This window comes from Macaca fascicularis, chromosome 20, assembly GCF_037993035.2.
Source record: "Macaca fascicularis isolate 582-1 chromosome 20, T2T-MFA8v1.1".
In the NCBI taxonomy this organism is placed as follows: Eukaryota; Metazoa; Chordata; class Mammalia; order Primates; family Cercopithecidae; genus Macaca; species Macaca fascicularis.
In genome coordinates, this window is record NC_088394.1 from 64,141,317 (window position 1) to 64,166,182 (window position 24,866).

A 24,866-nucleotide genomic window follows, 5' to 3' on the forward strand; every position below is an offset into this window, starting at 1 on the left:
CCCCTTCTTGAACATGAGCTCCGCCCAATGAGGAAAAAGGTCTTCTCCACTGGCCAGTGGTGGTCCCCTATCCAATTACAGAGGCTATCGGCCTTCTCTCGTCTAATTTAGAAGGAATCGCCGAGGGAACGCAGACCAACTACAACTCCCGAGAAATAACTGGGCTCTTCGGGGCTGGGTGTTCACGTGACTTCCTTCTCGCGGAGACCGAGTTACGCGATAGGCCTGTGAGGGGGCGGGGCCCGGCACCAGTTCGCCGCGCTAGTAGCCAATGGGCAGCCAGGTCGGACGGGCACGCGTAGGGGGCGGGGCCGGGCGCGCGGCACGGCGCGAGAGCGCGCCCGCGGCGGCGGTGGCGGCGACTGTTGGGGGGCGGGGAATATTGGCTAAGGCGACAGTGGAGGCTTAGGCACCGGTGGCGGGCGGCTGCGGCTCCTGGTGCTGCTCGGCGCGCGGCCAGCTTTCTAGCTCGGAACGGAACGCTCGCCGTCCCGGGCCCCGCCCGGAAAGTTTGCTGTGGAGTTGCGACCTCTTGGCCCGCGCGGCCCGGCATGAAGCGGCGTTAAGGAGCTGCTGCCGCCGCTTGCCGCCGCTTGCCGCCGCTTGCCGCCGCCGCCGCCGCCGCCGCCTGAGGAAGAGCCGCAGCACCCTGGGCCACGCCGATGACTACTGCAAACTGTGGTGCCCACGACGAGCTCGACTTCAAACTCGTCTTTGGCGAGGACGGGGCGCCGGCGCCGCCGCCCCCGGGCTCGCGGCCTGCAGGTGGGTGCCGGGCCAGGCGGGACCGTGGAGCGACCCCGCTTCTCGCTCGCAGGATCTCTCGCTCCCTCCCTGTTCTCTTGGATGACCGGAGACCGATAACCCCTTGTGTGTGTGTGCGCGCGCGCGCGTGTGTGTGGCGAGTTAAAAACGGATTTAAATCGCTGAGGAGGCGTGTGGGTCGCTGCAACGTGGAAGTGGTGGCGGGCTTGGCTGGAAGCAAACTAGTGGGGAACTCGACTCCGGGACGATCGGGGTTTGGAGGCCCAGGGTCCGGGCTGCTGCCCAAGTGGCGTCTGGTTGTTGCTGCTTTGCCAATGTGTTGCAAGGAAAATGTCCCTGTGAATTGTTAGCGCACTGGGTTTTTCATCTATTCTAGGTCGTTTCTTGAAATGTGCGTTTGAAAGATGCTTGTTTTTCAACGGTAGGACCCCTCTAAAAATCACGCACATGTTTCTTTAAATCTACTTTGCTAGGAGAGTAATGCTTTCGAGTTAACGTCCACTCGTGCAAGTTTATCACCCACAGTTAATTCGAAGTGTAACTGTAACGGGACTTTTCTGGAGACTCGATTTCCTTACTTGAATAAAATGTTCCGGAAGATTTTTTTTTTTTTTTTAATCGCGGGTTGCTTTTTTCATAATTTTCCTGGAAAGTTCTAGAAGTCGATTTTTATTTAAAGAAAAACCTCTCCTTGGCAGATATTTTAAAGGAAATCTTGAATTGGGCAAGCTGGGCACCATAATGCTTGCAGGTCAGACCAATCAGGAAATAGAAACAGGATGACTGGGGACTTAGAGGTCTTTTGTGACCTGGTTTGGAATACTGTGGTTCATTAAGTTCAGTTTCCCTGTTACATATGCATACGAACTTCGCAAAGGAAATGGGTAAGATATTTTTTCTTGCCTGGTGTGAGGTGAATTTCTTAATGTTCATGTTGATGTTCAATAGACTGTTCTGTAGAGTTGCATTGCAAAACATACCTGAACGTGAGGCATGAGGATTCTCTAGGCGGTACTTATTTTATTGGTCCTTTTAGTCTTAATATGCTAGATGTCTTTTTCACTGTAGTACATAATTTATAATAGTTATGTGTTGGCTGCGTTTATTTTCAATTCCATTCACATAATTTGAGCACCTATTACGTTGAACCACTCTTACGGACCTTGTTGTGTTATGATGATGATGCAGAGGACTGAGGCTCCTTAAGGAGTTTGGGAAGTAGTTGGAGGAGACACATAGTCCAAGTAATAACTGTGCTACTAGGAAATCTGTGAATGGTGATGCATTTTGTAGTAGAGGAAGAAACAAAAAAAGTGGCATTTGTGAAGAGTGTAGCATTGAATTGTACCTAGATTATCGGGACTTGAAAGAAAAACAGCTTGAGTATTTTTATTGTAAAAGAGAGAAACAGTTGATGATGTCAGCAAACTTTTATTGGGCACAAACTTGATTAGAGCATATTATATACAAATATATGATCAATAAGGGTGTTAACCAAACATATGAATAATAAAGGAATTGAGTGACTACATAAGTAGGAATTGTATATACAACCAAAATATTGAATAACATTTCAAAGCTATGAAAAAAATTTTAATGATCTTTGTCATACACAAAAGCCATTTTGCTATTAAAATAGGTCTAAAAGGAGTTATCTGTAGCTTGATTTATAACTGAAATTTCCAAAGGTAAACATCCGCAGTTTTATTTGTGACAAAAAGTCCACTTTAAAATATTTTGAGCGGTAATTTTTTAAAAGTTTTTTTTTTTAATATTAAGGCAAAATACGTATGAAAAAACAAACCTTCTTAAAGTGAACAATTTACTGCATTCAGTGTTGTGCAGCTACTGCTTCTGTCTACTTCTAAAACATTTTATTCATCCAAAAGAAAACTCAGTATCCATTAAACAGTTGCCCCATATTTTCCCTTCCCTCCTCCCAATCCCTAGCAGCCACCAGTCTGGGATCTGTCTCTATGGTACCTCTTCTGGATATTTTATGTAAATAGGGTAATATAATATGTGACCTTTTGTGTCTGACTACCTCATTCCTTTCTGTGGCTGAATAATATTCCATCGTGTGTGTGTGTGTGTGTGTGTGTGTGTGTGTGTGTATAAAGGAACACAATTTGTTCACCAATTGATGGACATTTGGGCTTTTTCTACCTTTTGGCTATTGTGAATAGTGCTGCTATGAACACATAGCAATTAATTTTGAAATTCTGTTGAGGATGTGTTATATATTCACAGCTAAGTTTTCAGAATTATTTGTTCACAGAGTAAGTTTTCATTTTACTAAGCATAATTATGAGTATGTAGTTTGAAGGAACAAAGTGGATTCACTGAAATGATTTTAGGATAATATATGCAATAATGTGGAAAATAAGAATAAAATTGTTGGTAGAATTCAGATCCTTGCTGGGTTGTATCAGTGTGTTTGCTGAACTCATTTTTGGATTCTCTTCCTCACTGGAATGGAAGTTCCTTGAGGTCAGATATAGTGTCTGTATCTTTTTCAGTTATATTATCAGTGCCTAGCACAGTTCTTTTACATATATTTTATATATATATATATATATATATATATGTTTTTTTTTTTTTTTCTTTTTTGAGGCAGGGTCTCGCCCTGTCGCCCAGGCTGGAGTGCAGTGGCGTGATTTCAGCTCACTGCAGCCTAGACCTCCAGGATTCAAGTGATTCTCCCGCCTCTGCCTCCCGAGTAGTTGGGACTACAGTCGTGTGCCACCGCACCTGGCTACCTTTTGTGTTTTTAGTAGAGATAGAGTTTCACCATGTTGGCTAGGCTGGTCTCAAACTCCTGACCTCAAGTGATCCTCTTGCCTCAGCCTCCCAAAGTGGTGGAATTACAGGCATGAGCCCCCACACCCGGCCCAATATATATTTTTTTAAATAGAGACGGAGGTCTCACTATCTTGCCCAGGCTACTCTGGAACTCCAGCCTCCCAAAATGCTGGGATTACAGGTGTGAGCCACTGCACACAGTCCCAATATTTTGTTAAATAAGTGAATAAATAACATCTGAGTTCTGAATCATTGCTCACTGCTTTTTCGTGGTAAAGGAAATTGATGAGAGTTGTTTCAGTTCTTTGGCTTTTATTGATGAGTTCCATAAATTACATCTTGGTAATTTGGGGCTGCAGTGGTTTTACATCTCTAAAGGTTTGGGAGTACTTGTATCACAACTAAATTTCCATACAGTGAAAAGATTTTTGAAAAATAGTGAGGTGACTGGATAGAGAGTGAGGACAGGGCAAGGGATGATTTTAGTGAATGTCCTAAGCAAGCTTGGTAAAGTGGAAATTAGATGATGTGAGATGGACTTAATAATGCTTGATAATATTGTATGTTGTATACATTTGTGACTGAAGACTGACTTTTTAAGACTGTTATTTGCAGAGGTATTTTGAGATTTTTATTCCATTAAAGAAAATTTAAGACCCTAGAGTCTTTAGCTTTCTTTCTTTTTTTTTTTTCAGACAGTCACATTTAGCAGTGGGGAGTTGTATACCAACTTTAGTGACACTAATGTTAATACATTCTAATTACTCACTACCATCAGACCAGCCTACCTTGTTTTTTTAAAATATAAGATGACAGTGCTGTCTCTGATTTCTCCAGTTAAAAATGAACTAAACTATTTTTTTAAACATTCTTTTACTTAATATCTAACTCTAAATAGATGATATACCTCAGCAGTAAATAGGAAATTTAAAATAGGCACATGTTTAATGTATTCCATTAACATTATTTGCCATTATAAAGGGCAGCCTCTGGTACTCTATTTTAGCGTAGTGATTGTTTATCTCTAAGTTTGATGTTATAATAATCTGTACTTTGCAAATTCAGAGTTTCATTCTCAGGGTTCATTACTAAATATTGACTTTCTAGTCCTGAATGAGAGTTACTGGAAGGAATGTGCTATATACTATCTTATCTACTGCTGTTTTTTCAAAGGGGAGAAATATCTTAGCTACAATATGTATTTTTGTAAGAGGTTTACTCGATGATAAGATATGTGTAATTTTTTCAGATATTCCTTTAATATACAACTTTTTCATATGGCAAGTTGAGGAACTTTTCCTAGAAATTGTCCTAGAATTTAATCAACAATGTTTTTACTTTGCTTAGTGCTTGGAGATCTGATCCAGTTTACTGTCTCTTAGATAATTTTATTTTCTCACTTTTCAGTGTTTATTGATCATTTGTAGTCAATGTTTTTGTTTTATCTTGTGTAAATGAGATAATGTATTTAAAGCACTTAGCACAGTCCTGGTCTTTTTTTTTTTTTTTTTTTTTGAGACGGAGTCTCACGCTGTTGCCCAGGCTGGAGTGCAGTGGCGCGATCTCGGCTCACTGCAAGCTCCGCCTCCTGGGTTCACGCCATTCTCCTGCCTCAGCCTCCTGAGTAGCTGGGACTACAGGCGCCCGCCACCGCGCCCGGCTAATTTTTTGTATTTTTGGTAGAGACGGGGTTTCACTGTGGTCTCGATCTCCTGACCTTGTGATCCGCCCACCTCGGCCTCCCAAAGTGCTGGGATTACAGGCTTGAGCCACCGCGCCCGGCCTAAGTCCTGGTCTTATTTAAGTGGTGGTAACTAAAATTTTTTTAAACACACGCACACACACTCCCCCCTAACATTTCTGTTTTTTTTGAGATGGAGTCTTGCTCTGTCACCCAGGCTGGAGTGCAGTGGTGCAATCTCCGCTCACTGCAAGCTCCGCCTCCAGGGTTCACGCCATTCTCCTGCCTCAGCCTCCCCAGCAGCTGGGACAACAGGCGAATGCCACCACGCCTGGCTACTTTTTTTTTTTTTTTGTATTTTTAGTAGAGACGGGGTTTCACCGTGTTAGCCAGGATAGTCTCGATCTCCTGACCTCGTGATCCGCTCGCCTCCGCCTCTCAAAGTGTTGGGATTACAGGCGTGAGCCACCGCGCCCGGCCAACATTTCTTTAAACACACACACACACACACACACACACACATTTCTTTAAACACACACACACACACACACACACACGCCCGCGCGCGCACACACACACAAATAGGCTAGTTTTTACTTCCTTCTCTTTCCTAGACCTTTCTCCACATGCTAAATTAAAACATTGAGAGACAGTAGGGCATTTACAAACAGCAGTTTAAAAAGAAGAAAAAAAGAGATTAGGGCAGATGAGAGATTCAGCAATTTAAACCTTACATGAGTTAGAATATTTGGTCTTAAGACATTTTTATCTGTTTAATTCCAGTCTTTTAAATGTTACTTACCTCTTATATTTTATCAAATACTGAAAGTAATACACTTTTAATTATATTTTTCCACTTTCTTGAATTAAGTTCTTAGTACAGTGTGAAAGTTGGTTGATTTGCTGAACATTTAAGTATATAATTGGATATTTAAATCAGTATGAAAAGGAGGAAGTTGCTTGGTTTCTTGTAGAAATTTGATGGTGTGTTTGTACAGCCCATTAGGTACTGTGAAGGAGGTTTTGGATGCTGCTTAGTAGCTTTATTTTCATACCTTAGGTCAGCATTTTCTGTAGTGAGAATATGTATTAGACGACTGAGTCGATGGTAAATATTTTAACGTTTCATTTGGAAGAATAATACTCTGTTTCTTTGACACATTTCCTGATGTGTCAAAGATGCTTCTGGGGGTAACTGGCAGAATTTTGTGGTCTAGATTAGTGAAAAAATGTGTTTGAGCAAGTATGGGGAAAAATCGAGGAAAAAGTTTCATTGTCATGTTTTTGTTAAAAACGTTCATCATTGCAAGAGCTGTTCCTGTACTTTCTTAGGTGTTCCTATTTGCCAATCCAGAAAGGATATTTTGGCATATATTCTTAACTATTAGAAGTAATACTGTAGTAGTTTTATTAGGTGATATAAAAGTTAAAACTTGGGTATTATATACATAGCCCAGAAGTTGTGGAGGTTAAGTAAGGCCTGTATCTTAAGCGTTCAAGATAATAATTTAGAGTAAGCTGTAGAATCAACTTATAATAATGACTTGCCTTTCTTTGGCAACCAGTAAACTTTGCCTAAAATTGTATTTATTTTTATCGAAGGCATAGTCCAAATTCTGCTTTTGAGGTTTGCTCTATATTTATTTTTTAAATGAAATGGAATCATAAGGACATTTTTGGTGAGAAAATGTAGTATTACTTTTTCTTCAGAGAAAGTCATAAATAGTGATATATAAAATGGGGACCTTTTAAGAGAAGTTAATGAGTTGTGTCACTGATTTCCCTCTCCGTATTGCTAGCTGAGTAGTAGATGGTTCAGTGTGGTAATGTTTTCTTTTAAATAAGAGGTGAGGTTTAAGAAGCCATAATATAGTGAAGGTAGTCACATTACTGTTGTTGTTTTTTTTTGTTTTTGTTTTTTTTTTTTGAGATGGAGTCTGGCTCTGTCGCCCAGGCTGGAGTGCAGTGGCCGGATCTCAGCTCACTGCAAGCTCCGCCTCCCGGGTTTATACCATTCTCCTGCCTCAGCCTCCCGAGTAGCTGGGACTACAGGCGCCCGCCACCTCGCCCGGCTAGTTTTTTGTATTTTTTAGTAGAGACGAGGTTTCACTGTGTTAGCCAGAATGGTCTCGATCTCCTGACCTCGTGATCCGCCCGTCTCGGCCTCCCAAAGTGCTGGGATTACAGGCTTGAGCCACCGCGCCCAGCCCACATTACTCTTAAAAGATAGGAAACCTGAGTAGGTTGAGCCTCATTTGATAGTAAGCAGTAGTTTGCTCACAGCAGTAACATAAATAAGGAAGGTGTTGTCTAAAGCTGTCCTGCTGGGTCAGGGAGTAGACACAGCAGACTTGGCAGTAGGCCTGGCTTCTAAAACAAAATCCAAGTCATCAAATTTGCCCAGGCATGCCATATGAGGTTCAAGTAACAGTGGAATTTAAGAGGAGTGAGTTTGTTCAGGTAGGCTTAGGAGAGTCACAAGCAGGAGCAAGCTTTTTTAAGAGCCATCATTTAAACTGAAACATAATGTGGGTCTGCATATATTTTTGCATTTCTAGTAATGTTTACGTAATTGTATTGTATGACTTTCACCTGTTGGCAATTGGAGCTCTAAAATTTAAGTAACATAGGCTACGAATTGGTAGTTTACCAACAGCTGAAAGTTAATCTTTTGGGACAGTTCTAGTTAATATTAGTTAATATTCATGTGTGAGCCTGGGCATGATGGCTCACACCTGTAATCCCAGCACTTTGGGAGGCTGAGGCGGGTGGATCACCTGAGGTCAGGAGTTCGAGACCAGCCTGGCCAACATGGTGAAACCCTGTCTCTATTGAAAATATAAAAAATTAGCTGGGTGTGGTGGCAGGTGCTTGTAATCCCAGCTACTTGGGAGGCTGAGACAGAAGAATTCCTTGAACCCAGGAGGTGGAGGTTGCAATGAGCCGAGATGGTACCATTGCACTCCAGCCTGGGGGTCAGAGTAAAACTCAAAAACAAAAAAGAAAAAACAACAACAAAAAAGCCTGGGCACGGTGGCTTACGCCTATAATCCCTGCACTTTGAGTGGCTGAGGCAGGCGGATCACGAGGCAGGAGTTCGAGACCAGCCTGACCAACATCGAGAAACCCCGCCTCTACTAAAAATACAAAATTAACTGAGTGTGGTAGCGCATACCTGTTGTAATCCCAGCTACTCGGGAGGCTGAGGCAGGAGAATCACTTGAACCCTGGGAGGCAGAGGTTGCAGTGAGCCGAGATCGTGCCATTGCACTCCAGTCTGGGCAATGAGTGAAACTCCATCTCCAAAAAAAAAAAAAAAAAAAAAAAAAATCGTGTGAAAAGGAACCACAAGTCTATGAAAGCCTGAATATCCCAGGTATACCAGAGAAGTAACCTGAAGGCTTCATTTTCCTACGTAATGTACAGTTTCAGAATGTCTTATGTTACAGCAGCAGGTGAGAGTTTTACATTTTAAAATATGTTTTTCATTGTCTTAAAATTTTGTGTTAATTTTGTATTTATTAATTTTCATCAGCTTTGCTGTTTGATTTAATTAGAAAATAGGATTATTTGAGCTCTGAAATTGGATTACATTCAGGTTAATTTTTTTCTCTTAAAACTTTTTCAGTAAGTTGATTTGTATTAAATGTAAAAATATTTATAAAAGCGTTTTTTTCTCATCAAGGTAATCACTGACTAGAACACTTTAATAGACTGTGAGTTGTACTTAAATGTGAATATTTTTCAGTATTGCTTTAAAAAATCTTTCAGTAAAAATTGTTAAATAAAAATGGCTTTTAGGAAAAAATGACATTCAGAAATTGTTGAAGTTAGATGATGGGTATGTGGGGGTTCACAATAATATTCTCTGTTCTTTATGTTCTTAAATTTCCACAAAATAAAAAGTTTAAAAAATGACATTCAAAAGCTCTTCAAATTCTTTAAGGCACTAGATTAGGATAGGAAAAATATTCACTTTTTAAAACAGCATTGTGAAGTTAATAGGATTCGTTGTTTGTAGTTAAAAAAAACTGGCTTAACAAATTAACAGAAAATAAAAATTAGCGTGATATGTCTGATTTACAAAACTCATTTCTCCCTTTGATTGTGTAGTGTTAACAGTGAGATGGTGGGTGAGTTAGTGGCACAAATAAATAGGAAGTAAACTGATCTTATGCTTTTGAGTAGATGCTTTTCCATTGTAAAAATATTTTCTAATTAACTATATGATGCTAGAAAAATCCATTTATTATCTAGTAATTTAAGAGCTTGAAATTTTTTTTTTTTTTTTTTTGAGACGGAGTCTCGCTCTGTCACCCAGGCTGGAGTGCAGTGGCCGGATCTCAGCTCACTGCAAGCTCCGCCTCCCGGGTTCACGCCATTCTCCTGCCTCAACCTCCCGAGTAGCTGGGACTACAGGCGCCTGCCACCTCGCCCGGCTAAGTTTTTGTATTTTTAGTAGAGACGGGGTTTCACTGTGTTAGCCAGGATGGTCTCGATCTCCTGACCTCGTGATCCGCCCGTCTCGGCCTCCCAAAGTGCTGGGATTACAGGCTTGAGCCACCTCGCCCGGCGAAATTGTTTATAAAGTTTTAATTTGTTTGATCATGTTGCTTGTATCTGTCAGTCTGATGTTGTCATTTCTATGAACTTTTCAGTTTATTCATGATGAAAAGAAGCTAGATAACTTGTTCATGATTTTAAGACTACATTTTTAATCATTTAAAATTTTTAATCTGCATTTTTAATAATTGGTAGAAACAAAAATAATAGACATAATTTCTTTTTATTTGTGAACATTTTAGAGCAAACAAGGTCTGAAATTTGTGTTTCACATCTTGTCATTTGTGAAATCATATTGAGTACTAAAGTTTTTTTTTTGAGACGGAGTTTTGCTCTTGTTGCCCAGGCTGGGGTGCAATGGTGGGATCTCGACTCACCGCAACCTCTGCCTCCCGGGTTCAAGCGATTCTCCTGCCTCAGCCTCCCAAGTAGCTGGGATTACAGGCATATGCCACCACACCCGTCTAATTTTGTATTTTTAGTAGAGGTGGGGTTTCTCCATGTTGGTCAGACTGGTTTCAAACTCCCAACCTCAGGTGATCTGCCTGGCTTGGCCTCCTAAAATGCTGGGATTACAGGCGTGAACCACCGCGCCTGGCTGAATACTAAAGTTTTAATCTTGTCCTTTACATAAAAAATATCTTTGGGGAAAATATAGAAAGTTTAATCTAAATTTTACTTATTTTTTATTGGACATGAAAGGTTTAAGGAAATTTGATAGCTCCTCTGCTATCAACACTTCTTTATAGTTTTCACTTTCTGTCTGTAAAGGTAGTTCAAATAACACTCAAGAAAAAAGATGATCAGAAGTTGTTGAGGCAAGATGATAGGTATATGGGGACTCTGTACTTCAGGTATATATGAAAACTTCCATTATACAAAGTTTTGGGGACTTTTGTTTTTGAGATAGGGTCTTTCTCTGTTGCCCACGCTGGAGTGCAGTGTTGTGATCACAGCTTCCTGCAGCCTCAACCTCCTGGGCTCAATTGATCCACCCACCTCAGCTTCTTGAGTAGCTGGGACCACAAGTGTGCCACCATGCCTGGCTAATTTTTAAAATTTTTTGTAGAGATGAGGTCTTGCTGTGTTGCCCCAGGTGGTCTCAAACTCCTGGATTCAAGCGATCCTCCAGCCTTGGCCTCCTGAAGTGATGGAATTAATAGGCATGCGCTACCTCACCCGGCCTTTGAGACCTCTTAACCATGAGCCAGAGCAAGAAATACATTTTGTTTCAACCCAACACACACATACGTGTTTATACACACAAACTGAGACAGATGTTCCATGTAGAACAGTGTTTAGTTTTACTGCGTGGCATTACTCTGACATTTTCATTACATTAAAAAATTTGTCACAGCTCACTGACAGATCACTTAGTACCTTCAGTTTGAAAAACAGAGCTCTTGGAGATGGTTTCATGGTTCTGATTGAAACTGTTAGTACATCGAAGCTGGGTGCAGTGACCTGTGCCTTTAGTCCCAGCTACTTGGAAGTATCTCTTGAGCCTGGGGATTCTAGACCAGTCTGGACAACATAAGAAGACCTGTTTCTTAAAAAACAAAAACAAACTGTTAGTGCATCGAGTTGTCCTTATTATTCAAACCATATTTCCCATGTCTGTAGTTCTTTAATACGTTAAACTTTAAAAATTGACTTAGCTTATTGCTGTCCATTTATTGGGTTAATTGGCTGGTAAATTTTGCCACTTCCTGAAAATGACTTTTATTTCCCCCTTTCTGTCTGCCCTGTGGTGAAAGTCTTGGTCTCCTTCCATTTGGATTTGTTTATTAATAGTTTTCTCTTTATATTTTCTTCTAATTCAGTTCTGAAAGTCATAGCTGAGGTTATCTTCAATTCCCACTCCTTTTTGTCTGTAACTTGCCTCTCCTTACAGTTTTTGTGCTCTGCCATTTTGTATCTGTTACTTTGTACATCAAGCTCATCACCTTTATTCATCTCTTTTCAGTCCCAGTGTGAAACCTTTCCTTTCACCCGTTTTCCTGATCTGCCATCAACGTGTTCACCAAAGACTTTCTCTTTAGTGAGACACCTTACAGATATTTTGATGTAGTACTGAACTAGATCTGGATTCTAGATTCATTTCTGTTGCTAATTGTGTGATATTGTTAAAAAGCATAGAGTTTCAAGTTAATTCAGTCCTTCTATTTTACAGGAGAGGAAATTGAGATTCAAATTGACCTGCCCAAGGTCATTTAACTGGTTAGTATCAAAATAGAGATCCAGGACTTCTGACTCCTAGTCCTTTGGTCTTCTCCAGTAAGTTGCTTAATTTTTGCTTGAAAAGCCTAAAGTTCCTTCTTGTGGATTAAAAACAAGAACAACAACAAAGAGAATCCTACAGTTCTTTTTGCACAACCTATAATTTTGATCATTTTGTAACTTTTTGTGATATATTAGATAAATATTTAATCCGGTGTTATTGAGTACCTATTATGTGCAAGGTATTTTTATGTGCATTATCTCATGATAACCTAGAGAGAGGTATTATTTCCATTTAATACATGAGAAACAGAAATGCAGATGGATTTGACCATCTAGAAAGTGGAATTAGCTGGGATTTGAACCTTGGTTTTCTGACTTCAAATTTTGGGCCCTTTCTGCTCTGCCTGCCTCTTGCCTTGCTATTCTCAGAAAGAGTTTAAGTACAGAAATACTCAGTTTTTCCTATGGTGAGGCAAGGGTCATGTTGGGCATATGGAATCAAACATATCTGAGTCATGTCTTACAAATTACACGTGTTCCTGTGACTAGATTTTCTGCTTCGGGCTCAAAAGAGCTACTTGAGGGATGCTTCTTATTCCTGCCTGCTCTAGAAAATTTTAAAGGGTAGCAGTGATACAGTTAGACCAATAGAGGGTACTGTATCGCTATGTCGCTAACTGTGCTAGGCCCAAATTTAGCTCTTTGGGGCCTTTTCTCTTTGCTGCTTTGTGGATCTGGAGGTCAAGAGGTGATACCATTTTAGGTTTTGAGGCAGTTTACTCTAAGGAGAAAATTGGCCTTTGTCTTTGGCACCATCCCCCCCATGTTGTCATGATTAGGGTCTGATTTGTCATCTTGCAGGCTGTTTTGCTTTTAAAGTTTAAAGCATTTAAATCTGTCATCAAAATTGCCCTAAACCTGAATGAGGAAAAATTCAGAATTTCAAAAATGCTCAATTGTTAGGGTAGTTTCATTTATCACGGTTAACATTTTGCTTTCACATGTTCAAAAAAAAATGAGTACTATTTATTTGATTGAATTTAGGATGCAAGCAAAACTATTCTACCTTCTATAGCCACATGTTTTGACCAGTTTGCCATCTGCCATTTATTCTTCTCTCTCAAGATCAGTACTCTTTTGGAATTTTTCTCTCTTTTATACATACCCAGTTGTCTCTGAGTTTTACCAGAACTCTCCCTTTGAGAGCAAAGGCAAGAAAGCTGTTTTGTCATACATGTTACCTAGTAAATGTTAGGTGATCATGGTTTTAGAACTTCTGTTGACTTTTTAATCATCTGATTACTATTTGAAAGAAATAGTAAAATACTCTTAATTTTCTAGTTTAAATATATGCAAAATAGTTATATTTGTATTGATATTTCCTGAGGGGAAGGAAGGAGACACAGATGCTGGCTTCACACAGCTGTTTTCTTTTTAAGAGTGACAAAGGACTTTTCCAGAAGCCTTCAGCAAACTTAACCTTGCATTTCATTGACCAAAACTGGGTTACATTCCCTTTCCTAAATTAGTTACTGGTAAAGATGAGTGGAATTATTCTTAGCCAACCAGACCTGTGCCTTGGCCTGAGGATGTGGTTGGCTTCCCCAAAACACAAGGCTGCGTGGGAGATGAGTGGAATTATTCTTAGCCAACCAGACCTATGCCTTGGCCTGAGGATGTGGTTGGCTTTCCCAAAACACAAGGCTGCTTGGGAGAGGAGTGGATACAAGGTAGAAAATCTGTTAGGGAGGAAGAAAGAGAAAATGGATGCTGGGAGGGGGTCAACCAAAAGAATCGTCTGTGCTTACTATCCACGGTATTCTAGCAATTGATGAGGGACTTTTTTTTTTTTTTTTTTTTTTTTTTGAGAGAGAATCTCACTCTTTTGCCCAGGCTGGAGTGTAACCTCTGCCTCCTGGGTTCAGGTGATTCTCATGCCTCAGCCTCCCAAGTAGCTGAAGTAGCTGGAATTACAGGTATGCACCACATGCCCAGCTAATTTTTTTTTTTGAGACAGAGTCTTGCTCTGTCACCCAGACTGGAGCACAGTGGCACATCTCTGCTCACTGCAACTTCCGCCTCCCAGGTTCAAGTGATTCTTCTGCCTCAGCCTCCCGAGTAGCTGGGATTACAGATGTGTGCCTCTGTGCCCAGCTAATTTTTGTATTTTTAGTAGAGACAGGTTTCACCATGTTGGATAGGCTGGTCTTGAACTCTCTACCTCAGGTGATCCGCCCGCCTTGGCCTCCCAAAGTGCTGGGATTATAGGCATGAGCCACTGTGCCCAGCCAGTTGTGGGACTTTATAATGTAAACCTGACTTTTGCTATGCAATTACTTTTTCTGGCACTTGCTTTTTCTCTTGCTTTGTCAGAGTCCTTGGGGATTGGCATGGGAGTTGATAGAGGTGCCAAGAAAGAGAGAGAAGTATGCCTGTTGATCCCAGATTAATAACAGTGGGGTTGGTGTCTGATGGGTGAGAGGTCTGGGACACAAAATTCATTTTTTTGTGTGTGATTCAGGTGGAATCTGATGATTATACAGACATACAGAAGCAGAAAGACCGTGTCAAATCCTGATTTGTCAAAATTGAGATAGTAGAGTGTTTTTAAAATGCTTATTTTATTTTTTAAAATTTATTTTGAGGCAGGGTCTCACTCTGTTGCCCAGGCTGGAGTTCAGTGGCTCAATCACAACTCACTGCAGCCTCAACTCAGCCTCCCAAGTAGCTCGAACCACAGGTGCTTGCCACCACGCCCAGCTACTTTTTAAAAATTATTTTTGATAGAGACGAAGTCTTTCTGTGTTGCCCAGGCCAGTCTCAAACTCCCGGGCTGGAGCAATCCTCCCACCTCGGCCTCCCAATGTACTGGGATTACAGGTGTGAGCCACCATGGCCACCCTCAAAATTCTTTTTAAAGTGCTTTGTTTCACTCTTTTGAAGGCTAATCTGAAAGAAACTAGCTGTTGTTAAAGGATAAAATAGAAGAATATGTAGAAGAGAAAGTAGTAACCAGAGAGGAACATTATATGAGATCTTAGAGTAATTGAGCTGGAAGGGACCTCAAGAAAGTCCCCTTCCATTAGGTGGGTAAATATACTAAATCATTTAATCTTTTAATTAAGTTTTGTTAAGTGTCAATATTATTATGTGCCAAATACTCGTAATGCAAATTAAATATAATTCAGTCTATTGGAGTGGACATATAAATGACTACAACAATATTAATATAATAGAGGTACAGAGAAGGCCCTCTGAGCGTATAATGACACAGAGTAACTCTGAGTAGAGAGGTCAGAGAAAAGAGTACGGTTGAGCGGGATCCAGTGGGGTGAGTTCACCAGGTGGCTAAGGGAGGACATAACATTTCAGGCCAGTTGATTATCACACCCAAAGACAGGTTAAAGAGCATGGTTCTTTAATTTGGAAAGTGGAAGATCGGGGTTCTGTCGTGTCCAGATGTGGCTGGAGAGGGAGAGACTATTATACTGTATTGAGGAGTTTGGATTTTAGTTTGAAGATAGCAGGGAGCCACTGAAGGATTTCAAATTGGGCAGAAATGTCAGATTTGTAGCTCCATCACTCTGCTATACTGTGGGTAATAGATTGAGGAAGACAGGAATGGAGGTGGTGGACACATGTATTTGAGAAATGATAAGGGTAGAGCAGTGAAGACGACAAAGTGGGAATAGTGCTGAGATAGATTTACAGGAAAGAAATCAATAGGACCTGGTATCCGTTGAGTAAGGAAAGGGAAGGAGGCAGGATTATTTCTGTTTCTCTAGTTTGGGTCAATTGTGGTAGGAGAATCCGCTTTGGAGGTGGGGAGGGAGAAAGGTGATTCATTTTAATAAAATGTGCTATTATGAAAGATCTGTAGAAATAGTGGTGAACAAGACATGGCCCCTGCCCTCATGAAGTGCATGGTCTAATTATTAATGTAATTAGTGTCATGAAAGTGAAAGTATAAAGTGCTATGAGAGCATATAGTAAAAAGGAGTTCAGTTTTGTGTATGTCTAGTTTGAAGCATCTGTAGATTTATTAGGCAAGTGGAAGTATAAGTGTAGAGCTCAAAAGAGAAACTTGCACAAAAGAGATTTGAAAGTTGTTGATCTATAGATATTGATGATAGTTGAAGTAATGGGCATGGATGAAGTCACTGCAAGAGAGTATGGATTAGAATGTGAAAAGGAGGCTAAGAACAGAACTCTGGAAACGACAACATTGCAAGGATGGCAAGGAGAGAAGTCTGAGAAGATGCTGTCAGAGAGTTAAATTAGACAATCCAGAGAATGGTATGGGGAAAGCCAAGGTAGAAAAGGGTTTTATCTATTTAAACAGCTTTATTGAGATAAAATTGACATTTAATAAACAACATATTTAAAGTGTGCAGTTTAAGTTTTGACACATGTGGAGACCCATGAAACTTTTACCAGATTCAATATGGTGGACATATCCACCACTCTAAAAAGAAATTTGTGTGCCTTTGTTATCACTCCCTCCCTTCCCATACACCTTTCTTCCTTTCCCAGACAACCACTGAAGACACGAGAATGGTTATATAAGTGGAATTGTAAAGCACGTACCCTTTTTTTTGGAGGGGGGCTGCTGGCTTCTTATCGTCGTTATTTTGAGATATGTCTATGTTATTGAGTTTATCAGTAGGTCATTAATTTTTATTGGGGAGTAGTTGCCATTATGTATGTATAATACAATTTGTTTTATCCATTCACCTATTGATGGACTTTTGGATTGTTTCCAGGTGTTGGCTGTTACGAATAAAGCAGCAATGAATATTCATGTATTGTCTTTGTATGGACACATCTTTCCCTTTCCCTTGGGTAAATACGTAAGAATATGATGGTTGGGTCATTTGGTAGGTGTACATTTAACTTTTTTTTTTTTTTGAGATGGAGTCTCACTCTGTCACCAGGCTGGAGTCTCACTCTGTCACCAGACTGGAGTGCAGTGGTGCAATCTCGGCTCACTGCAACTTCCCAGCTCCCTTGTTCAAGCTGTTCTCCTGCCTCAGCCTCCTGAGTAGCTGGTATTACAGCACACGCCACCATGCCCAGCTAATTTTTGTATTTTTAGTAGAGACAGGGTTTCACCATGTTGGCCAGGATGGTCTTGATCTCCTGACCTTGTGATCCGCCTGCCTCGGCCTCCCAAAGTGCTGGGATTACAGGTGTGAGCCACCGTGCCCAGCACATTTAACTGTTCTTTTTTTTTTTTTTTTGAGATGGAGTCTAGCTGTGTTGCCCAGGCTGGAGTGCAGTGGCGTGATCTTGGCTCACTGCAAGCTCCGCCCCCTAGGTTCGCGCCATTCTCCTGCCTCACCCTCCTGAGTAGCTGGGACTACAGGCACCCGCCACCATGTCCAGCTAATTTTTTGTGTTTTTAGTAAAGATGGGGTTTCACCATGTTAGCCAGGATGGTCTTGATCTTCTGACCTCATGATCCGCCCGCCTCAGCCTCCCAAAGTGCTGGGATTGCAGGTGTGAGCCACAGCACCTGGCCCACATTTAATTTTTTAAGAAACTGCCAAACTGCTTTCCAAAGTGGTTATATCATTTTAAATTCCCGCTAGCGGTGGAAATACATATTTTGACATCCTAACCAACATTAGGTTTAGATAGTCTTTTTAATTTTGGCCATTCTAACAGGTGTGTAGTGGTATCTTTTGTAGGTTTAGTTTATATTTCCCAAATAACTAATGCTCTTGAACATCTTTTTATGTGCTTATTTGCTGTCTGTTTATCTTTTTTGGTTAAGTGTCTGTTTAAGCTTTTTACCCATTTTAAAAAAACTTTTTATTTTGAAATAGTAGATCCACAGGAAGTTGTAAATAAAATATAAAGAGGTTCTGTGTACCCTTTACTCAGTTTCTCCCAACAATAACATCTTGCATCACTATAGTACAATATTGAGACCAGGAAAATGACATTGATACAGTCCACTGAACTAACTCAGATGTGACCAATTTTACATGCACTGATTTGTGTGTATTTATGTGTGTAGTTCTCTGCGGTTTTATCACATGTAGATTAGTGTAACTACTACCGTGATCAAGATACAGAACTGGGCTGGGTGTGGTGGCTCATGCCTGTAATCCCAGTGCTTTGGGAGCCTGAGGCGGGTGGATCACCTGAGGTCAGGAGTTCGCGACCAGCCTGGCCAACATGGTGAAACCCTGTCTCTACTAAAAATACAAAAATTAGCTGGGTGTGGTGGTGGGCGCCTGTAATCTCAGCTACTGGCGAGGCTGAGACAGGAGAATCACTTGAACCTGGGAGACGAGGGTTGCAGCGAGCCAAGATTGGGCCATTTCACTCTAGCCCGGGTGACAGAGTGAGACTCTGTCTCAAAATAAAAAATAATTAAAAAAAATAGAGAACTGTTTCATCTCACTAACTTGTTTATAAGCGCATCCATTTCCCTCCCTCCTCCCCAACCCAGTCTCAAATTTCTGGCAACCACTAATCTATTCTACATCTCCAAAGTATTATTTCAAGAAAATGTTAGCTACATAAATTGAGTCATATAATATGCAACATTTTTGGGGGAATTTAGGGGGACAGGGTCTCACTAGGTTGCCAAGGCTGGAGTACAGTGGCATGATTATGGCTCACTGCAGCCTCGAACTCCTGGGCTCAAGCTCTCCTCCCGACTCAGCCTCCCGAAGTGCTGGGATTACAGTTATGAGCCACTGTGCCAGGCCTTATATGACCATTTGAGGTTGGCTTTTTCTTCACTCATTGCCTGGAAATCCTTCCAAGTTGTCGAGTATATTAATAGTTTGTTCCGTTTTATTGCTGAGTAGTATTCCATGATATAGATGTACTACAGTTTAATTGTTTACCCTTTGAAGGACATTTGGGTTGTTTCCAGTTTTTGGCTATTATGAAAATTGCTATGAACATTTGTGTACAGATTTGTATGTGAATATGTGTTATTTTTTTCCTGGTACAAATACCCAGAAGTACAAATGCCTCCTGACCTCCAATCTATGAATTTAGTTTTATAAGAAACTGCCAAACTTTGGCCGCGTGTGGTGGCTCACACCTGTAATCCCAGCACTTTGGGAGGCTGAGGTAGGCAGATCACTTGAGGCCAGGAGTTCGAGACCAGCCTGGGCAACATGACAAAACCCCATCTCTACTAAAAATACAAAAATTAGCTAGGCATGATGATGCATGGCGTTAGTCCCAGCTACTTGGAAGGCTGAGGCATGAAAAATCACTTGAACCCAGGAGGCGGAGGTTGCAATGCGCCGAGACTGTGCCACTGCACTCCAGCCTGGGCAACAGAGCAAGGCTCTGTTTCAAAAAAAAAAAAAAACAACTGCCAAATGTTTTCATTCCCACCAGCAGGTGTATGAGTTACCCAGTTTCTCTGCATCTTGGGCAGCATTTGGTATTATCACCTTTTTTTTTTTTTTTTTTTAATCATTCTGATAGGTGTGTAGTGATATCTCATTGTAGTTTTAATTATATTCTTCTCATGACTAGTAATGTTGACCATTGTTTTATGTGATTTTTGCCATTTGTATATTATTTTTGGTCTAGTATCTAAGTCTTTGCCCCTTTTTAGATTGGGCTGTTTTCTTGTTGAATTTTGAGAGCTCTCTCTCTGTGTGTGTGTATGTGTGTGTTTATATATATGAAACAAGTCTTTTATCAAATATATGCTTTGCAAAGAGTTTCTCTCAATCTGTGGCTTATTTTTTTAATTCTATTAATAGGATCTTTTGTAGAAGTTTTACATTTTGATGAAGTTTGCCTTACCAATTTGTTATTTTATGGATTGCACTTTTGGTGTTACAGCTGAGAAATCTTTGCCTAACCCATGCTTACAAAGATTTTCTCCTGGGTTTTCTTTTCTTTTACTGTTTTGAGACAGGGTCTTGCTCGTATTGCCCAGAATGGAGTGCAGTGGTGTGATTATGACTCGCTGCAGCATCAGCCTCCTGGGCTCAAGCTATTTCTCCTACCTGAGCCTCTGTGATAGCTGGAACCACAGGTGTGCGCCACTATGTCCCGCCAATTTTTAAATTTTTTGTAGAGATATGGCTTCATGTATTGGCCAGGCTTGTCTCGAACTCCAGGGCTCAAGCGATCCTTCCTCCTTGGCCTTCAAAGTGTTGGGATTACAGGAGTGAGCCACTGTGCCTGGCTGCTAGGTTTTCTTTTGGAAGTGTTAGTTTTTTTTTTCTTTTTTTGTGAGATGGAGTCTTGCTCTGTCGCCCAGGCTGGAGTGCAGTGGTGCAGTCTTGGCTCACTGCAATCTCTGCCCCATCGGGTTCAAGTGATTCTCCTGCCTCAGCCTCCTCAGTAGCTGGGATTACAGACACGCACCACTACGCCTGGCTAATTTTTGTATTTTTAGTAGAGACAGGGTTTCGCCTCGTTGGCCAGGCTGGTCTCGAACTCCTGACCTCAGGTGATCCACCTGCCTTGGCCTCCCAAAGTGCTGGGATTATAGGTGTGAGCCACCGCACCTGGCCTAGTTTTAGGTTTTACATTTAAGTTGATCCATTTTGAGTTAATTTTTGTGTAGGTATGGATCCCCAGGTTCATTGTTTTTGCATATAATTTTTCCAGCTCCTTTGTTGAAAGGCTATCCTTTTTCCACTGCATTGCTTTTATACCTTTGTAAAAAATCAGTAGACCATATATATGTGAGTGTATTTTTGGACTCTGTTCTGTTCCCTTGAGCTATGTGTCTGTCCTTTACTGATGCCACACTATCATGATTACCGTACCTTTACAGTTACTATCGAAACCAGATAGTATGATTCTTCCAACTGCATTTTTCTTTTTGTTCATGTTGTTCTGGCTACTCTAAATGCTTTGCTTTTCCATATAAATCGTACAATTAGGCCAGCAATGTGGCTCATACTTGTAATCCCAGCACTTTGTAATCACTTAAGGTCAGGAGGATTCCCCCCACATCCAGCTTTTTATGGTCATTTTGAATCTTGTCCTCCGTAGGAACAGCCATTATGTAAAATTAATACAAATACTATAATAATTGGAAATGTGGATGTATATTGGAAAATTTTACATTGTTTATTCATAAATAATTTGAAAAGGACAAGATCTGAATGTTATCTATGGGTCATTGTTTTCAAAACTGCAGTTTACCTTCCTAATTGCTATGTCATTTTCCTTGCCAGTTGGTGAGAATATTGCGTGGCATGAACTCAAAGGCTTATATAAATGTAGCTGAATATGGTTTTTTCCTAATTGTTTCCTGTTATAGGCCACTATAATGGTTATCTTAGGAAAAAAATAAATTATTTTGGCTTTTTATACTTTTATAGACGTATACAAGTACATATCTTGTGTTCTCTCAATTGAACTTATATATTTTTTCTTACATGTGGATGTTAAACTGTGATTTCTACACCATTTCTATACTGTTAATTTTGCACCTGTAATTAAGCATAGTTGTGGTTGCTGAGTGGTTTTCCCGACTTCTTTTTTTTCTGTTTGTAGTGATAATTTCTTTGAACAACTGTTTATTATGACTGTTTTTCAGCAATGATAGAACCTAAAGTCAGTGGAATTATTTGCTTTTTAAAAGCCTGTCTCAGGAAATATTTTCTTTCTGCTTTATGGATATATAGTAGTTGATTGAGTATATAATTGAGTACCTATCTGAAATTCCACATTCATTCTACCACAGTGCTTTTCAGTATGTTATTGAGTGAAGTGAATTTCTGTTGCTTAATGAATTTAAGGTATACATTAGTTCACTTTCTCCCTTTTTTTGAAACAGGGTCTCACTGTCACCCAAGGAGTGGAGTGGGCGCTATCTGGGCTCACTGCAACCTTTGTCCCCCAGGATCAAGTGATTCTCCCACTTCTGGAACCACAGGCGTGCACCACAATGCCTGGCTATTTTTTTGTATTTTTGGTAGAGTTGGGGTCTCGCCATATTGTCCTGGCTGGTCTCCCTTGAACTCAAGTGATCCGCCTACCTTGGCCTCCCCAAAGTGCTGGGATTACAGGCATGAGCCACTGAGCCTGGCCTCTCGGCCTCTTTTTGTTTCTTTGTTGCATTATTTTTTTACGTGCTAGCTATGCTAATAATCTCATTTTCAACATAGTTTCTTTTTCTTGTGTTCTCATTTTCCTTTCTAATTTCCTGAAGAATTTTGGGTTTAGTCAATTGATAGCTTGTTAACTCATTTTCTTACAAAAGTACTGTTTTTTTAGTTATTGTAAGTAGTATCAAAGTTGCACATGAACTTTGTTTAAAGTATCAAATAGATCAATAAAGCTTATTCTGAAAAAAGTAGTCCTGTGACTCCAACTCTGTCTTACCTTCCTTTCTCTGCTGCCTAGAGGCAGCTGCTTTCAAATTCTTTTAGCAGTTTCTTTTGGTATTTGCCTTCATCTCTAGGTAACATGCTTATACTGCTGTAGCTGTTATTTATTGACTTCTCATTATGAAAAAAGACATTTAGCAGATTCTAAACTCTCAACTCTACACAGGCATCCTTCTTGTTCCCCAGTATGGTTATATCATAATAGATTTAATGTCAATTTGTTTATATTATTATGATTGCATATTGTGCTATTCATAGTTAAGCCATGTAGTATACTGTACTACTATTTTTCCTTCCTTGTACAATTTAATATTGTTTTAAGAATGAATGATTGTTGTTGTTCTATGTATTTATGAAACTTCATTCCAAAGTATCTTCTTTTTTTTTTTTTTGACAGAGTCTTGCTCTGTCGCCCAGGCTGGAGTGCAGTGGCGCTAGCTCAGCTCACTGCAAGCTCCGCCTCCCAGGTTCAAGCCATTCTCCTGCCTCAGCGTCCGAAGTAGCTGGGACTACAGGCACCCGCCACCCCGCTTGGCTAATTTTTTGTAGTTTTGGTAGAGATGGAGTTGCGCCATATTAGCCAGGATGGTCTTGATCTCCTGACCTCGTGATCCGCCTACCTTAGCCTCCCAAAGTGCTGGAATTACAGGTGTGAGCGACCACGCCTGGTCTCAAAGTATCTTTTAGGTGCCTGAATCTCAGGATTTTTGACACATCAATTCATCTGTCGATTTTATTTTCTTGGAGACTTTGCTTTCTCTCAGAGCCTTCTAAACTAATCTGGATTAGTGGATACCTAGTGTGTTGTACATCTGTCATTGTGAGACCTCACTTCTCTGTCATCTTGAGTTCCTTTGCCTTTCTTTTATTGTGTTAAGTCTTTGTTTCTTTGCAACTCATTTTGGTGGAGTACTTCCTTCAGTAGCTTACTAATGGTAATAGGAGGTAAATTTTTGTGACCTTAAATATTTAAAGGTCTTCACCAGGCACGGTGGCTCACGCCTGTAATCCCAGCACTTTGGGAGGCTGAGGCAGGCGAATCACAAGCTCAGGAGTTAGAGACTAGCCTGGCCAACATGGTGAAACCCTGTCTCTACTAAAAATACAAAAAATTAGCTGGGTGTGGTGGCTCGTGGCTGTAATCCCAGCTACTTGGGAGATTGAGGCAGGAGAATCGCTTGAACCCAGGAGGTGGAGGTTGCAGTGAGCCGAGATTGCACCACTGCACTCCAGCCTGGGCGGCAGTGCGAGACTCCATCTCAAAAAAAAAAAAAAAAAGTCTTCATTCTCCCCTCACACTTAATTTTGGCTGGTTGTAGAATTCTAAATTAGATATCATTTTCTCTTATAAATTTGAAGGCATTCCTCTCCATTTTCTCCATTTTATTCCATGGTTGTTGAAAAGTCTGATGCCATTCTGAGTCTTGATTCTTCATGTGTAACCTGTTACTCTCCTCTGAGTCTTTTAGGTTCTTCTCTTTGTCCTTTGTGTTCTGATTTTTTCAGTTCCATTGTAATCTCAGGGGACCATTTTCTTTTCTTTTCTTTTCTTTTAGAGACAGAGTCTCGCTCTGTTGCCCAGGCAGGAGTGCAGTGGTGTGATCTCGGCTCACTGCAAGCTACGCCTCCCGGCTTCACGCCATTCTCCTGTCTCAGCCTCCGAGTAGCTGGGACTACAGGCGCCCTCCACCACGCCCGACTAATTTTTTGTATTTTTAGTAGAGACGGGATTTCACCTTGTTAGCCAGGATGGTCTTGATCTTCTGACCTTGTGATCCGCCCGCCTCGGCCTCCCAAAGTGCTGGGATTACAGGCGTGAGCCACCGGGCCAGGCTCAGGGGACCATTTTCACATATGTGGTCTGTTGTTGACCAAAACATCATCAAATGGTACCTGACTACCTACAAATGGAATTGCTTGTCATGTGGTAATTCTGTATTTAAATTTTTGAGGCACTGTCAAACTCTCTTCTACAGCAACTCAGCTGTATCACTTTACATTGCCATGAGTAATATATGAGGGTTCTTATTTATCTGTATTCACAGTAACACTTGTTATTTTCTCTTTTTGTTTATTTTCTTTTTTTTTTCTGAGACGGAGTTTTGCTCTGTCACCCAGGCTGGAGTGCAGTGGCGCGATCTCAGCTCACTGCAAGCTCCGCCTCCTGGGTTCACGCCATTCTCCTGCCTCAGCCTCCCGAGTAGCTGGGACTGCAGGTGCCTGCCACTGTGCCTGGCTAATTTTTTGTATTTTTAGTAGAGACGGGGTTTAGCGTAGTCTCGAGCTCCTGACCTTGTGATCTGCCCGCCTTGGCCTCCCAAAGTACTGGGATTACAGGCGTGAGCCACTGCACCTGGCCTATTTTCTTAAATTAAAGCCATCCTAGGGGGTGTGAAATGGTATCTCTCTGTGGTTTTTTTTTTTTTTTTTTTTTTGAGACAGAGTCTCGCTCTGTCGCCCAGGCTGGAGTGCGGTGGCTGGATCTCAGCTCACTG

At 40.9% G+C, this 24,866-nt stretch overlaps 1 protein-coding gene across 27 annotated transcripts in view; it reads left to right on the forward strand.

Moving 5' to 3' along the window:
- The first annotated feature begins 396 nt into the window (after positions 1 to 396).
- The window catches only part of LOC101925346 (lysosomal phospholipase A and acyltransferase), a 188,799-nt gene continuing 164,329 nt past the window's right edge, over positions 397 to 24,866 (forward strand). For 26 of the 27 annotated variants that reach the window (XR_012429038.1, XR_012429041.1, XR_012429040.1 and 23 more), the window contains exon 1: positions 397 to 765. Coding sequence is in view for 18 of the 27 variants with exons in the window: in XM_065537315.1 (XP_065393387.1) it covers positions 663 to 765 (103 nt within the window). In the remaining 9 variants the exon portion in view is untranslated. Of the gene's footprint in view, positions 766 to 1,526; positions 1,650 to 24,866 lie in introns of those variants that run through there. The other variant, XM_065537316.2, reaches the window with a different exon arrangement.